A 15,716-nucleotide genomic window follows, 5' to 3' on the forward strand; every position below is an offset into this window, starting at 1 on the left:
CTGAAGATAATATAACTTATCACACAGACACTATGCCATGTTGCTAGATTCTAGGTTAATTAACAGTAGCCTACAGTCACTGAATTTCTCACATGGTTAGCCACTTGGACCCTGTCTACTGCCTGGCTTCACTAATCAACGAGTCTGGAAATCTTACATTAGCAACAGAATACACTAGCAACACAGGGAGCTTTTGACTGCACAGAAAAAGAAAACACAGCTAGACGGTAGGTAGCTTTTTCTTCACTCTGAAATTAACCCATTCCTACACATCACATGGCAAGGCTGCACGCTTCACAAGGCTTCTGGTACACCAATTGGGGAAATTAAATCCAGGAGGCAGCTGCTCTCCTGCAGGACAGAAAGCTGTGGCTGCTGTTCACCAGGCACTGCCAGCTAATGCAAGCACTGGCGGCTGCCAGCCCTGAAAGGCTCCTGCCTCCCGCGGCTCTGCCTTCTCCTGCCGGCTCTCCTGCGCAGCGTGAGGGACGTGTGGCTGCATCAACCAGCCTCATCCTGGACTCATCATTCCAGCCGTGCTGGCTGAAATGGCTAAGAGCCAAAACGGCACGCAGGGCAGCTCCTCGGGCCTTACTGCCAGCCGGGGAGACAGCAGCAGCGGGTGCCACTCAGGAGCTCACAGGAATGGCCATGGGTCCTCTTTTCACACCAATACCAGGCTGAAGTTGACCTAAAACTAAAAATACATTTTCCCAATATGCAGAAAATGCTTCAGGGCAGGCTGCCCTGGGCAGCTTCTTCCCCAAACAGCACACCTCCACCACTTCCAGTGCATCAGACCACGCTCGCTGTTCTTTTTGTGAACTAACCTCCCAAACACTGATTTTCAGTCACGCTTACAGCGAGATTCCTTATGTGGCCACACGATCACTAGACCTGACTCAAGGAAGGTGGCAGCAAACAAAAGGTAGGGCTGGGAAGGTACCAGGACTCTGCTCTCAGCAGCCCACACTTTGGATTGAACGCATCATGAAAGTTCTCCCGAAGGTGGAGCTATACCATCGATGTAAGAGAAGACAAAGTTCAGTTCGCAGTATAAATCCTCCTCCAGCCCAACCACACTCCGTCTTTTAAAAATAACGGTATTTTCGGTCATGTCAACCTAGAGAAACATCTTTTTGTCATTAATATTCCTCATTATTCTTCATAAAACACAATGCATATACAAAGAGCGGTGCCAAAAAGAAATAACGATTTTTAGTGTTCTGATATCATACATATTTACTCTGGGGTTAAGCCTCAGACTTCAGCCAAGTTATTCCTAGTTCAGACAACAGGTTCATCTATGAGTTCTGCAAAACCTTGCAACTGGTCCAGAATTTGAAGTAATATAAAACCCACTACAAAACCCATCTTTTCCAAATGATGAGCCAGATATTCAGGATGCCACAGGTTTTGTGCAGAGCTTGTGACATTTGAAATGCATGTATAGAACTCTGAAGTTCACCTGATCTGCTTGCTGTTTGCAGCTGCTGGCATGCAGGTTTTCAAGCCTTTCCTCCACAACAATGGAAATACATGAAAATAAGGATGCCCAAAATTATTAATGCAGAAACTGTAGTACCTTTGGAACTAAACCAATTGATACTGGTTGAGGAAGGAGCTGACCTGCTCTTTACTGTGCCTACACGACTTTTCTAGCTCTGATGCATACCTACTCTGATCCTTAAGAGACAGGATTTGGTGTCCAGGTCCTCTGGCAGATTCTGTGAGGCAATTTAGACTTTTTGGTTTTTTTCTATCTTAATAATCATCCAGACATGCCTACAATCACATGTAATGAAAATGCACTGTGGTATTGAAGGGGGTTGAAGAGGAGAGTAGGAAAGAAAGGGACCTGGGAAGGGAAGGGAGAACAGAAAGATTACGTGCCCTTCAACTGAAACAACCCAGGAGCAGAATTTCTGTGGTCCTGCATGTTGGGCAAAGGGCATTCAGCTCCCTAAGGAAAACTCATCACCTATCTAAGGAATGTAAACAGGATTCCTGGTCAGACACCCTTGACACAGCATAACCAAGGGGAGACAGGGCCAGTCCCTGTGTATTACTCAGTGCACAAGTATGTTCCCACTAGACCTAAATTTGATAGCTCGCTCAGCACCACAAGCAAGTAGTAGAGGACCCACAGATCCACAAGGGTCATTTGCTGTAGAACATTAATAGAGCCTTTATAACATTCAAACCTGAGCAGGCTCCGTGAGTGAATCCAGCCACGAGCCCCTCTCCCCCTTCTGTGCACAGGCCTCTACTTCAAATCCCCATCCACCACAAATTCTCTCTCCCTGGCGTGCCCTCCACTGCCTGAGACAGAGCTCAGGGGGTACTACAGAAATACAGGGCATTAACTGAGCATATGCTTTAAATGTAGAAAATGCCATAAATGGAAATAGGTTGTTTCTCTACTTTTTTTTTTTCTTCTTACAGGCAAGTGTGATTATACAGAAGCCTTATCCACACAGCTACACTCAGTATATTAAAAGCTCATCTGCAATGAAGATTCAAAACAAATAGTCTTTTTCTTTTTCAAGATGATAGAGGGGAGTATTGAGCTATTTTCCGTCTTTTGGGAGTGTGATTTTTGTTTATCTGAATATGGTTATATATAGTTCAATTCTCTACAGTCCCCTTCAATATCAAAGATTGTTTTATTTATAAAAAAATTAAAAGGCTCAAGCTGTGCATTTTGTATTCAGATAATCCCCCCCCTCCCAATTTAGTGTTTGTGAGATTGAGAGATCCCTAATTAATAGAATTATCTTGCACTTACATGGCTCATTCCATCAGAAGCTTTATAAATATTTTATTAAGCTCACATTTTGAGAAGCACTAGATAGAGAGAGAGAGATTAAAACCATGTTAGCCATGCCTACTTATAAAAAAAAACAGAATGAAAAGGAGCCACCTTTGCCCCACTTGTCCACTGCAGCTTCTTTTTCAAAGGAAAACACTAAATACTGAGCGAAGCCCAGCACTTCTTTATCAGATGTTTTAACTACATAAAAATGCTGGGTAAGATGAGTGGGGACATCAACACTAAAGACAGAAGATCACATGCTACACAAATGAGAAAAAGAACATAAAACCCCCCCAAAACCCAACCCACAAGCATCACTAAACTGCAAAAAAAAGCAAGTTGTCCAGTTGTAAGCTATAAGGAACCAAAACTGTACTAATGCAGATTTCCATAAATGCTTCTCTCGCACACTTTTTAATATAAAGTCTGCATACAAATCAGTATTGATTTCAGAAACAGTGAACACCTGGCATTGAATAGCCTTGTTCTGCTGTCTGGATCTCCTGCACCATGAGCTCTGTGAGGAAGACTGTGCATGTGCTGGAGGAAAGATATCGCAGCCTTGGCTTGTCCATTAGTTTTAGAGAAGTGTTAGATTGAGCATCCTGCTCCTCACGCACTATACACAGAAGCTGGAAGAGCTAAAATGAGAATCACTCCCTAGCTCTGCCGATTGGAATTACACTGCCACCTTCATACTCTGCACCTCTCATATCTACATAACTGCAGTATATTTATGATATACGTTGATATAACTTTGCGTTATAAAAGGGAACATGCAGTAAATTAAACTTCTACTGCTGTTCCACCCCAATCTCCCCTGCTCAAGAGGAAACTGTGACGTAGGGGTCTAACAGCTGTGATCCAGACCTGACTGAAGACGGAACTGGGGGCAAACTAGTGGCAATATGTCTTTTTGTTAATCTGTCAACAGATGGAACAGCAGTGCCCAGTCCAATCTTTGTCCCCTTCTTACCACAATCACCTGGACTGCTACTATGCCAGCTGAGAGCACTGAGAATAGTATGGTTTACAAGTCTCAAAACAACCAAAGGGCTCTGAATTGTATTTCCTTAATTGTTCACAAAGAGTGATTTTATGGGAAAAAAAGTCAAGAAACAAAGGTACAACTGTTTGTTCTTTCTCTAAGGCCATGCTCAGTGATGCAAGGCTTCAATCTATCTTTAAATTTGCAATTACAGCTCAACTGAATTATGAAATCAGTTTGCCTAACCAGTTCACTCACTCTTCTTGGCAACTGAAACAAGCCATTTTCCATTAGTATCACCCTGTCATAACATGCTAGAATGTCTCTATATGTGATTACAGCAACTATGCTGAGGCTTCTTTAGCTTTATCATTCCAATAGACAATGTAATGACGCAGGGGCTTTCTTTTTTAATGCCCTTGTGATTTTCAGCCAGTAGTTTCAGTCCTAAATATCTCAACATATCATGGAGTTAATTTTCTCAAACCAGTCACCATGCTCTTTCCCTTAGAAAACCACCCTTCCCGAGGCAACACCATGGATCCAACTTACAAATTTCTACAATTTTCAAATGTTCATCCTTATTATCGATAGGCAATTTTAAGCAATCGGCCACATTAGTTAGTTGCACAGAAAGGATTAACATTTTTCTAAATATTATGGTACTAGAAGTTTTTATGTGTACGTTTAAAACACATATATTTTGCTTTTTGAAAACAGTTAGCAATACTAATGTCCCAGTCCTTGTGGACAGGTGCTGCAGTGAAACAAGCAGAACTGGGAAGGAGAGAAGTGTCCCCACACCAATTTTACCAGCCCACCTCAAAAGATGATGGGTTATATTCTGCCCACTGGAACCTCATCAGATAAACAAACCAGTCAAATACTGCAAGCACCAAGAAAGTGTTCTCTTCCCCGCCCCCTCCAGAAGTGCTTCTAGCACTTTCCCTCTCTGCACTTTCCCTTGTGGCTTCGCTGCCTGAGCCAGAGCATTCCCTACCAGGATGCAGGATCTAACTGAGCAGGAATGTTGATTGACAAGTCTCTAAATGGACTAGAGGAGCCAGGAAAGCTGGTCTGCTGTCAGTTTTTCCTAAACTTAAGTCTAGCAGAGGAATATTCCAACAGACTGGGCACAAAAGCAGACAGAGAATTTGCAGCTATGGGTCTCAGGAAAAAAAAGAAAAAAGAAAAAATATAGCTACTAATATGGTATCGATGGACCATTCAACCAATAAGCTGTAACACTTGAGGCCGATCAAATGTCTTCTTATGGAAAATAAAGGTCTTTTTCACCATTACTCTTACTGTCATATGTTATTTCATGTACAGCTGCTAAAAAACCCTGCAACACTTACATAGGCTGCAACCAGAAAACATGTATTCTAAATAAATGTGCCCTTCATAAGAATACTTCTCATTTTCAAAGTTCCTCAAGAATGAGATTTTCATTAAGCTTTATTAAAACCTTTTCAGCTGTAATTTCATATTAGCCCATTTTAACCAGTCCAAAACATATTAAAAATGACATGTTTAGGACTGCTGAGCATTTACTTGAGGCTGCAACAATAACACTGAAGAGCAGAAGAATTAATTCAAACATTTCAGGGCTTAAATGCTAACAGTTATGTAAATATACAACAATGAATTCTATTTTCCTCTGAATTGCAAGCGACCAAAAACCCAGTTGCTGAATGATGAAAGAAATGGGCCTGCTTGTTTCCAATTTGAGCAAGAAAGTATCAACAAAAACACACAGCAATTACAACTTTTAGCATATCTGAATGGCTGGGGTGGCATTATAAAGCATCGCAACTGCAGCAATTCAGCAAGCTCTCTTGAAGGAAAGAAGGGAGAAATGCTAATCTGTTTCTAGAAATCAGTTATGTGATGTGTTCCTCCATTTAAGTGCTGTTTTCTGAGTGATCCAGCATGATTTGACGATATTGCTCACTGTGTCCTGATGCACCGTGACACAAGCAGCAGAAAGAACCTCTGTTCCCACCACGACCAAATACTTTTGACACCAGAGAGCCTTTTCATATTTCTCTTTAACCTGTGGCTAAAATTTCAGCACAGCTTCAGTACATACCCTTACAACCGCCCTCAGGACGGCAGAAAGATATCACGCCCCTGTTCTGAAAGGGGCGGCTTCCTTGGAACTTCAAATATAGAAAGATTTTCCCCATCTTCCTATTTTCAACAGTTTCAGAAGAGACATATAGAAACCTTACAAACTGACTGACAGCTAACAAAGACAACAAAAGATAGAAGTCTCTAGATTTAAAATAGCTCTACGTACCCATCAGGGTGACAGCAGAGAGGAGATGTCACGCAACCCACTGATTTTGCCTGGCATTTGCTTATACCACGTAAGGGAAGTAATGGACAGTCTGATTAAAGCCATACCTGTGGCCTATTACGAAGAACAGTTTAAGCAAAGTAGTCAGTTCTTCATCAGGACTCCCTACGCAGTGGGAGCCAAACTGTGTCCTTCAGAAGGCTGTGCCTGGGCCCCAGGAAGCCCTCCTGCTGCCCCAGAGCTCCATGGTGGACGGTGCCACCCAAACCATGCACACTTGTGACAGATTACTACTGCAGCCCCGAGTGGGGCAGTTCTCAGGTGCTATCAGACCCTCGCTGAGCACAAAATCATTTTGTGTTTTTGTTTGCATGGACAAAGGATTAAAGAAAAAAAGTCTGCACCCTGAAGATCCAGCCTCCTTCAGCATACCCTGAAGAGTCTCCTGTGTCATGAGAAACTAATTGCATGCGTTAAGGGAAGCCTGTTACTTTGGCTTTTTCCACTGTACATCAAAAAAACTATGTTTGATTTTAAAGCACATACACTTACAAATACTGAGGGAAACGGCTACAAAGAGACCACACAAGCTGTTCCAGTCTTCCACAGAAGTCTGGGGTTTTTTTCAGCGTAAATACACAGCCACCTCTTCAGTTTGCCCTTTCATCTATTCTGAAACACTTCTTAACACACACACTTCATTTCCTAACTAGCTGATCATATACAAGTTTTGGGCTTGTAGCTTTAAAGCGCTGAAAAAGATGAAGGTAAAACACAACCTTGATCCTGGAACAGAAGTCAGCAAGGATATTGTGGGTGTCTCACAAGTCACAGAGCTGGGAAGAAAGAAGCCTGTCCTGACCCTGTGTTGAAACCTGATCTAGTTAAAGAGGCACATGGATTCCCATTTATAGCATTTCTCAGGGGCTGGGGTGAGGGGCAAGGAGGGCTGCAGACAGCCCTAGGTCTGGCTGCAGGAGCTGCTGGCTGCCAGCAAGGTTATAAAACATGCAGATGCTGGGCGCCAAGGAAGGATGGTTTTCCTCCCCCTGTTGCAGGGTACCTTCCACGCCACTGCTGTGTTAACCACCCCAAAAGCACACCTCTCTTCAGAACAGCAGCACTGTTTGTTCACAGGCTGGGAAGAAAGGATAAAAGACTGGAGACTGGGGAAGAAAAGGCAGGCAGATTTTCATCTGACCCTGCAGTTAATGCCCCAACCAGTAAAGATACACTGATGGGGCCACACAAGGTTCTGCTTTGCTCCCAAAACCAACATGCACGTAACAGTGTGTAGTCTGGTTCTCTACAGGCGAACTGGAAATTACTCTTTGTGGTACCATGTTCATTTTGCCAGCTAATAACCTGTCTCAAAGAACAAGGTAAATGTCTCCAAGCTGGAAATTTACGACACTCTGACAGAGAGATGAGTCTCCCCCAAGAAGTTGGTCACAGTTGGTTTCTGTCTCTTTCTAAGCTACAGCGAAGGTAACAGCACAAGATTTTGGAACTACGAAGAAGAACAGAGCAGTCTCTGTGCTAAGTTCTTCAACAACAACAACAACAAAAAGCAGCAATTCCTCTCCAACAAAACTATAAGTATTGCCATTTTCACCATAAAAAAAATTTCTGCTACATACTTTTGGTGTCCAGCCGCTGTCTTGGTTAACTGCTCTTTTTCATGAGTTAAAAACAAAAGCATCCCTATTCTCTTACTTGAGCCAAGTCAGAACACAGACACCATGAATTCATGAGTGTGCCCAAGCAGGACACCTCCTGGTCAGGCATCCTTACCGTCTGACAGAGGAGAGTGGCTGTGCCAGCATGGCCCTGCTCACCAGGAAACCCCGAGCTTTCTTCCAGACAGGATCAAACAAAACTGAGAACGCTCCACAAACGCAGGAAAGTCTGACCTTACCCCTTCCTTTCAGCCTTCATCACTGAAGAAATATCCCAGCTACATATGTAAACCAGCACTATGTATAAATGAAGTTAGTGGTTTAACTGACAGAGCACCTACCACATAGGCAAAAAATATCTCCTTAATACTGTAAGAAGTGTAATTTGATATTCTTTTATGTAATTAAAGTAATACAAATTCTCTGTGTACAGAAACTGACAGCTCTAGAAAAAGGAACTAAGCAGCATCCTCTGCTTCCACTTGATCTAAAGGTCTGTTCTTACAGCTGTAAGGCTGTATGTTGTTCTGCAAGTCACTTCATTCTTCATCCTGTGGGCTACGATGTCCAAAAAGCCCACCAATTTGTGCCAGTCAAGGGCATGCTTTTTCTGAACCAGATAGTTCTTCATAAGAAACTGGGATGAAATCCCAAAATTCCTATTTCCCTCAGGCCTCTAAAGGGCCATGAGATGCATTAACTTTCACCACAGAGCAATAAAAGAGAGAGTGAGCCACCACAGACCAAGGCAGGATTATGACCAGCAATTCTTCAGAGACAGATTCCTATTTCTGCTCCTTGACCTACAAACTAGCTTTGTTTGATTTATTCTGAAATCCTTTCTTACAAAAAAAAAAACATGGAGAGAAAAATCAGCTGGTTTAGGCATACATCCTATTCTTTTTTTATACACCTCAAAGCACCTGCACGGCCATACTTGCAGATAAACACACATTTTCTGTTCTTTGTATTTCAACACATTCTAAAAAATATAAACTTCTAATAATATCTAGGCAAATATAACAAAACATAACGATGAAGAATGCTGAAACTATGAGAAAGGAAACAATCACAGAATCAAAGAATATTTCAAGTTGGAAGGAACCCATAAGGATCATCAAGTCCAACTCCCTGCTCCTTGTAGGACTACATAAAACTAAATCATGTGAGCAAGAGCATCATCCAGACGCTCCTTGACCTCCAACATGTTTGGTGCTGTCACTACTTTTCTGGGGAGCCTGTTCCAGTGACTGACCACCCTCTCAGTGAAGAACATTTCCTAATGTCCAATCCGGAGAAGAATGGATGTGAGGGGAGGATACATGCTGTCTGCAATGCCAGAGAGCAAAGCTCACTAGGAAGGGTAAAGCAGGGAAAGATGGCATTTGCTCATTCCATCCTCGCCTTTGCCGTTTCGCTTGGTTATAAAAGCATGCAAAAGCAGAATTATGGGGGGGAAATCTGTAAATGAGACTTAGACCCCACTGCTTTTCAGTAAATTATAAGGGCTCTTCACCTTTGCAAACAGATGCTTCTGAAAATTTTACCTTGCAAACAGAAGTTTTTACATCTCTGTGCAAACTGATTAACCTGAGCACTTGGAGTTATGCCAATCACCCAAGTTCCGAGTCTCGAGGCAGTGCAGGTCTCAGGTCAGATACTGGATTAGAATCAAAACTGGCCCTTCAAAATTTTAGATTGCTGTGCTCAGAGCACAAGTACGATGGCTGCCCGCTGTGACACCTTCAGGGCAGAGCTGGCAGGACTAGCACCACTCTGCTTTCAAGCTGAGACAGATTTGTTGAGTCTCCAGGCTTTCTTAGATTTCTTAGATAGGTGAAAGGGAAAGTTTGGCTTTTGAGGTTTATACACCTCAGAAGCTTGAAGCAGATATTCTTATCTTCAATGAGATTTACAATGTCTCATTCCTACCGCTCTCCTCCCCTCTAAAAGGCAAGGATATTCATGAAGCAACAGGTAACCATCACGCACAACACACCCTGCCAGACAACATACAACGTGGGTCTGGCAGCAAGGATCCCCCCTCAGCTTACCTGTTTTATGCACTGCAGCCGGTCATTGGTCTGCTGTATGTGCCTGTCCATAGAATTCATTTTGATTGTCTCCACTTTCTTCTACCTGAAAGCCATTAAAATCCCTCGATCTGCAAGACAAAAATGACAGTAAAGATCAGTGAGCACAATCTTGGAATCATAGAATGGTTACTTCTATCACCTCATCGAGCAGAGCCTCTTGCAAGAAACTCCTGAGCACTTTGTGAGATAAAATAGTAATAATCCAAAAAATAATGACAGCCTGGCTTTTCCAAAGACAAGGGCATGGGAATTCTTCCTGATCTTCTTCTAAGAGAAAATACCTCTCATAAATATCAAATGAATCAGATACAGCAGAGGCCAAAAATAACACAAAATGTGTTATGAAAACTCTGGATTTCTGTATTGAAAATAAAAGCAGCAGGTATACTTTGGATTCTCCTCCAACTAGCAAATCTATTTAATGAGCCCTTGAAATGGACAAGATGACAGTGAGTGAAGGACTGGGATTCACAACTCAACCAAGGCTTTTTAGAATGACTTACGATTCCAGATTCACAACCTCCCATATGTGGAAGAGGCCTGACGTTAAGACCAAAGGACTGAGCAGTTCTTGCCTTCTAGAAAAAGTAGGCGCTTTAAGGTATCCATAGCTGAAGAAACTACTTGTTACTTCTGGAAAAACATGTCCTGCACTCTTTAGGCCCATCTCTAACAAACTGTGTAACTTAAGGCAAATTAAAACTTCCCCGTGACCTTAAAAAAAAAATCCAGAAAATGGAAATGAAGGCTCAGAGTGGTGTTAGGAGTTTTAATTCATGTTATTACAGCTGTATAAAATCATCAAATGAAAACTGGCAACAAGTTATGATGACGTAAAGAGCAAACCTGCAGACCCCTAAGCCCACCACTGATGCTGCTCACACTGAGTTATGTTTGTGGATACAGCCTGGTACACGCTGGTGCCATCCAGACGAGCCCTGCTCTGTGTATTCGTTAACTCTTTTTCAGAGCCATGCTTTACATCATACTCCATGATCACACATAAGCAGCCCTTTGTCAAGATAACAGTATGTGTCTGGAATCAAAAACAACGCCTGCAAGACGGGGAAGGGGTAGGTGTTAAATCAGCATGCACACACGATGCTGGATGTGCCTTATCCCTGTGTTCAGACTGGGGTAAGGAGTTAGCTGGAGCACAAACAGCTCCACTGATCTGTCGAGAGCCTTATAGTAAGGCTTGGCCTTATAGTTTTCCTATAGTGGCAGAACAGCAGATCATAAAGGCAGAAGCCAACAACTAATTAACAGATTCAGTCCATAATTCATCCTACCAAACGGTTTGTACCATGACTTCTACTTATTTATGTTGTAAGCAGAACTGCATGAGGCTCCAGCCTGTACTTAATAAGCTGAAGAGTTTTAAGTGTTTTTTTTCTAGAATTCACCTCTCAGGGTACAGAGATGTTTCACACATACATATGTATACTCTGCTGTTTCAATCACTTTCACAGCATCTACAATGGAAATGAAACCATAGATACTGAGCGCTGGAACATGAAAACAGTGTTTGCCTACACATTCTCCTATCCTTTTACTGCAACAGAGGGGTACGGTCTAAGGAGTTGTATCCTCACGCTCCTGAACAGGGAGTGGGCACAGATTCACATATACATACCCAAATGCTGTATTTATATAAAACTTCACACTAGCACAAGCAAGGTCCTGGACTCACACAGAAACCTCTCCCTCACGAATCTCTTCAGTGGCACCGAGCAGTTTGTTACCCAGAGAGCTGTTCGTAACAAAACTCTTTTCCGCTCCCTCCATACACATAAGAGACAGCAAATTTTTCAGAGAGCTGTTCCATTAGAGCAGCTGGCTGCTCACCACTCCTGCTACACAGGACTCAACATCTCTTCAGTTAAAGTCCCTCTACCAGTCCAGCACTGTCCATACTCAACCCTCAGGAGGAGAGGAGTCTTCCCCGCAGTGGGAACCCTGGCTGCACGGCTGTCACGAGGAGACAGACTCCAGACCACAGCATCCGTGTGCATCCCACACATCCAAGCCTCCCGAGATCTCTGTACCTAGCTGATAATGTCCTTCCATGGCTCCTGCCGGATTAGACTCAGGGAAAGAAATCTTTTCTGCTAGACAGCTAAATGAGGTCTTATAACAGCAGCTCAAGCTCCTCATCTCCACACTCTAGACACAAGAGGGTTCAATAAAGCACTCCTGTCAATAAATTATAATACTTATGAAATGGAAAAGCCAGTTTCACATACAAGTATTATCGTTTGATTATGTCACCGCCACCTTCTCCATAGCAAATACCATCCAAAGGTCCTTTAGCAAATGTAAATTGATATATTTCATTAAAAGCAAGTAACACAGTCTTATCTGCCTGTAAGACCCCCAAACAGACCTCAGTAGTCATGAAGTTTAATCTCTTAGTGGACAGCAGAGGTATTTATCAAGAGATAAGCTAGCCCAGAGATGACACCACTTGAGCAGTGATCCATCTTACAAGCTGGGACACATTATCTGCATTTTAATTGAACATCAGGGCAGATGGAGAAGGGCATGTTGAAAACAAACACAAATGTACACTTGCATAGAGATTTTTGTTGAAATATTTGAAGAAATGCCAATTGAGGCTGCTTTAAAAAACAAACAAAAAAAAAGTCAGGATATTTTTGCTTAATGAACCAGCAAGTAAAATACCATATCTGTGGTTGACTTTGTGACACAGTTTTTGTCTGTTTTGGCATTACCTATTTAACCTTCTCAGTGCCCTACAGCCACATAGGGAAACTGGGAGCCAAGGTGAAAAGACTATGCCCAAGCAAGAGATACACACAGACATACTCTATACTGCCAGAAAACACAATCCTCAAGTGAAGCCAGATACACCAGCACTCAGACTGATGGCTAGTGGCATCAGGAGCTGCCTCTGCTGTTACTGGCAAAATACTTCAGGGCTAGGAGACTGCAGAGAGGTTTTACATGACAAGGACTTGCATTCATGTACTGCCACTCAAGCCAACAAACTATCCTGCACATTGATTTATGAACTGTACATATAATACCACCCCAATTCTCTGCCTTCCAGTTAACCATAAACAAAATAGAAGGTTGCTATCAGCCACCTGAACCACAGCTGACTATTGTACTTGTGCAAGTCATCATTTCTCCCACGCAGCAGAGCTTCTCAAAGCCCGTTTGGAAAAGCAGAGGGCAGAGTGCACAGAACTAACTCGCACGACTGAGCAGGAGCCCGATGGGGCTCTTGAAGGCAGGACTGGGAGCACAGTCCCCTGCTCTGCTACACAGATACAATTTCTGTCATAAACTCATCAAATTCAGCCTCAAAAATAGTTCTGCTTCTAACACCCAGTGGCTCACACCGAAAAGCGCCTTCTGACTCTCACCCTTCCCCAAGTAACTGGAAGTATTTTCAGTTCCATCGTCAATTTCACTTGTTCTCACGTCACTAGTGCTCTCTGGCTTTTGCCCTGCCAGATTCTTTCCACCTCTGCCCCCTCACTGCACAGACAAGACACCCACCAGCTCTTCACCGACACCGGTTTGCTACTTTCACCAGCTCAAGCTCATTTTTTCTCCTCTTGTCAAGAGAAGCCCCCCAGTCCACTAACTCTCCTAGGCAGCAAACATTTGTGGCATGAAACAAACAGCCAAATTTGTACATGTGAAGCCTCACCACATACAATGACATTAACACGTTGTACTTGAAAAAGATTAAATGTGGAAAGTGAAAATTATCATATGGATCTGAAGTTTTACCAAGGCAGAATAAGCATTTTGACACCAAACCATTTTGCCTGGAAAAAACACCAGCAGAATTAAATTTCCAGTAAGTATATCTACTGCACAGGTACTGCCGTACACCGAGCCGGTTCCACACCTGCACATCCACATCCTGAAATTTAAAAGAATGCCCTTTCTGTCGATCTCAAGCTGTTTTAAAAGTAGCAGCAACATCACCTTACTTGAAAATAATGGTGCTTAAGAAACAGAAAGGCTGGCAGGGCTGAATAAGAGCAGACTTCTATTCAGTTAAGTGCCAAGCGCTTATCAGGTCACAAGTGAAAATGACTTTGCCGGATCCCTCACCAGTCTCTGGTGCACCCACACTAGAAACTATGCTAAGATTCAGGTGCTGCAAGCAGCTTGAGACAGCAGGGGATGTTGCTGATCGGGATTAAGGGTACTGGCAGAGTGGGATAGAGAAGGGAATTTTACCCCGTGCTTCGTAACAAATCCTCTCCGTTTGGTGCACACATTAGCCAGAAAGGTCGCATGCTACTGCTTTATATGCTAACTCCATCCAAAAGGATAAACAAAAAAAAAAAAGAAGTGCTCAAGCACCTTCTGGTAATTCAGCAATAAAAAGCCCCATTCTTCTGCTGTCTTTTCTGAGGTAAAGACCCAATCTCTCTCTCTCTCTCTCAAAAAAAAAAAAAAAGAAATTATGTGAATTATTCTTTGCCTTCCTTCTTCCCTCCCCTCTAGCATGCGAGTTTATAGCCCTAGGCAGTAATTAAAGAGCCCTCATTTACATATTTATGATGCCTCAAAAATGGAGAATGTGTTTTTTTAAAGGAACAGATGTATCGACCTGTTAGACTTTTTCTTTAACCCTGAACACACTGAATGTTTTTTCTTAAAACATTACTACAAGCCCCTCTTCAGTATTAGAAAAAGAATGAAATTATGCAGTGGATATAAGGAAGATAATTTCACAAGCTTCTGCTACGCTCTGTGTCGGTTGAAAGTTCAAGTTAGAAGTTTGCAATTACTCTATCATAAATTGGACTTCCAGTAACGTGTTTAAGAGGAGTGATTTAGTAAAACATGGTGCCTACCAGTTTCTAAGGCAGCCTAAACAGCCTCTTTAAAAAAGTTTAAAAAAAAAATAATCAAACATCGCAGCACTGCTTCAAACCACTGACATGTCTAAAAATGTACTGCAGTTTGAAAGGAAGTGTGGTTTCAGTTCTGCTCTGGGATGAGCTCTCCTCATGGCCAGGGCTGCCGTCCACAGCAAGAGCTCTGCCACCCCAGGACCTGGGGAACCTGCTCGTCTGAGGCCAGGGGAGACCCGAAATCACCAACTGAAGCAGCCCTGACCTTCTCCCCGGGTTCAGAGAGACTCCTCACGCCATGCTTTTGTCTCTTCCTCCCCTCTCCCAGGCTTTCTTCCCTCACAGAGGGCAGACAGAGGCAGAGCACAGCTCACTGCAAGGACATTCCCTGCCGCTGGGCCCAGGGCGGTGCAGGCCCCACAGCCCCACCGCCACCCCTCACCTGCGGCCGAAAAGGGCCGTTTATTGAGAAACCATGTTTTTAGCGAATAAACTTTTCCTCTGAAAGAGAGAAGAGCAGGGAAGGAAGGGCAGGTGAGGTGTTGAGGGCTGGCAGCAGTGGGGTCGGCTGGGTTCCCATCTCCACAGGGAGCAGCTCACCGCCAGCCACCCTCTGGGAACCGCTACAATCTACTTTGGAGCCACTTTGGACCACTCCATGGAAGGAGGAGGTGAATAAGGTTTTCACGTGTCTTTTTTTCTCAGTCAAGAAATCCCTTTTTTTAACATCACTGAGTAGGTGAGAGAAGGAAAAGAAGAAAACTGTTCCCTAGGCAGGAATTCATCACGGAGTTCGCAACCTCCCCTTTTCCCACCCCCCCAGAGCCGGAGCCGGTTAGTACTGTTTATTCAGTCAGCTACGACCAACAACTCCCCGCAGGTCTCCGGAGCGGGGAGGGTCGCGGTGCCGAGGGCCCCGCGGCGGAGCTGCCCCCAGCTCGGGGCAAAGCACCAAGCGAGGGCGCCGGGTCGGGCCCTCAGGGGAAGCC

The 15,716-nt window shown here is 43.5% G+C and overlaps 1 protein-coding gene across 5 annotated transcripts in view; it reads right to left on the reverse strand.

The window, feature by feature from the left end:
• The window catches only part of ZMIZ1 (zinc finger, MIZ-type containing 1), a 290,102-nt gene that overhangs the window by 141,426 nt on the left and 132,960 nt on the right, over nt 1–15,716 (reverse strand). For all 5 annotated transcript variants that reach the window (XM_014956235.1, XM_014956232.1, XM_014956234.1 and 2 more), the window contains exon 3: nt 9,839–9,948. In XM_014956235.1, coding sequence (XP_014811721.1) covers nt 9,839–9,898 — 60 coding nt within the window. In that variant the 5' untranslated portion in view covers nt 9,899–9,948. The remainder of the gene's footprint in view (nt 1–9,838; nt 9,949–15,716) is intronic.

This window comes from Calidris pugnax, unplaced genomic scaffold, assembly GCF_001431845.1.
Source record: "Calidris pugnax isolate Ruff unplaced genomic scaffold, ASM143184v1 scaffold196, whole genome shotgun sequence".
Lineage (NCBI taxonomy): Eukaryota > Metazoa > Chordata > Aves > Charadriiformes > Scolopacidae > Calidris > Calidris pugnax.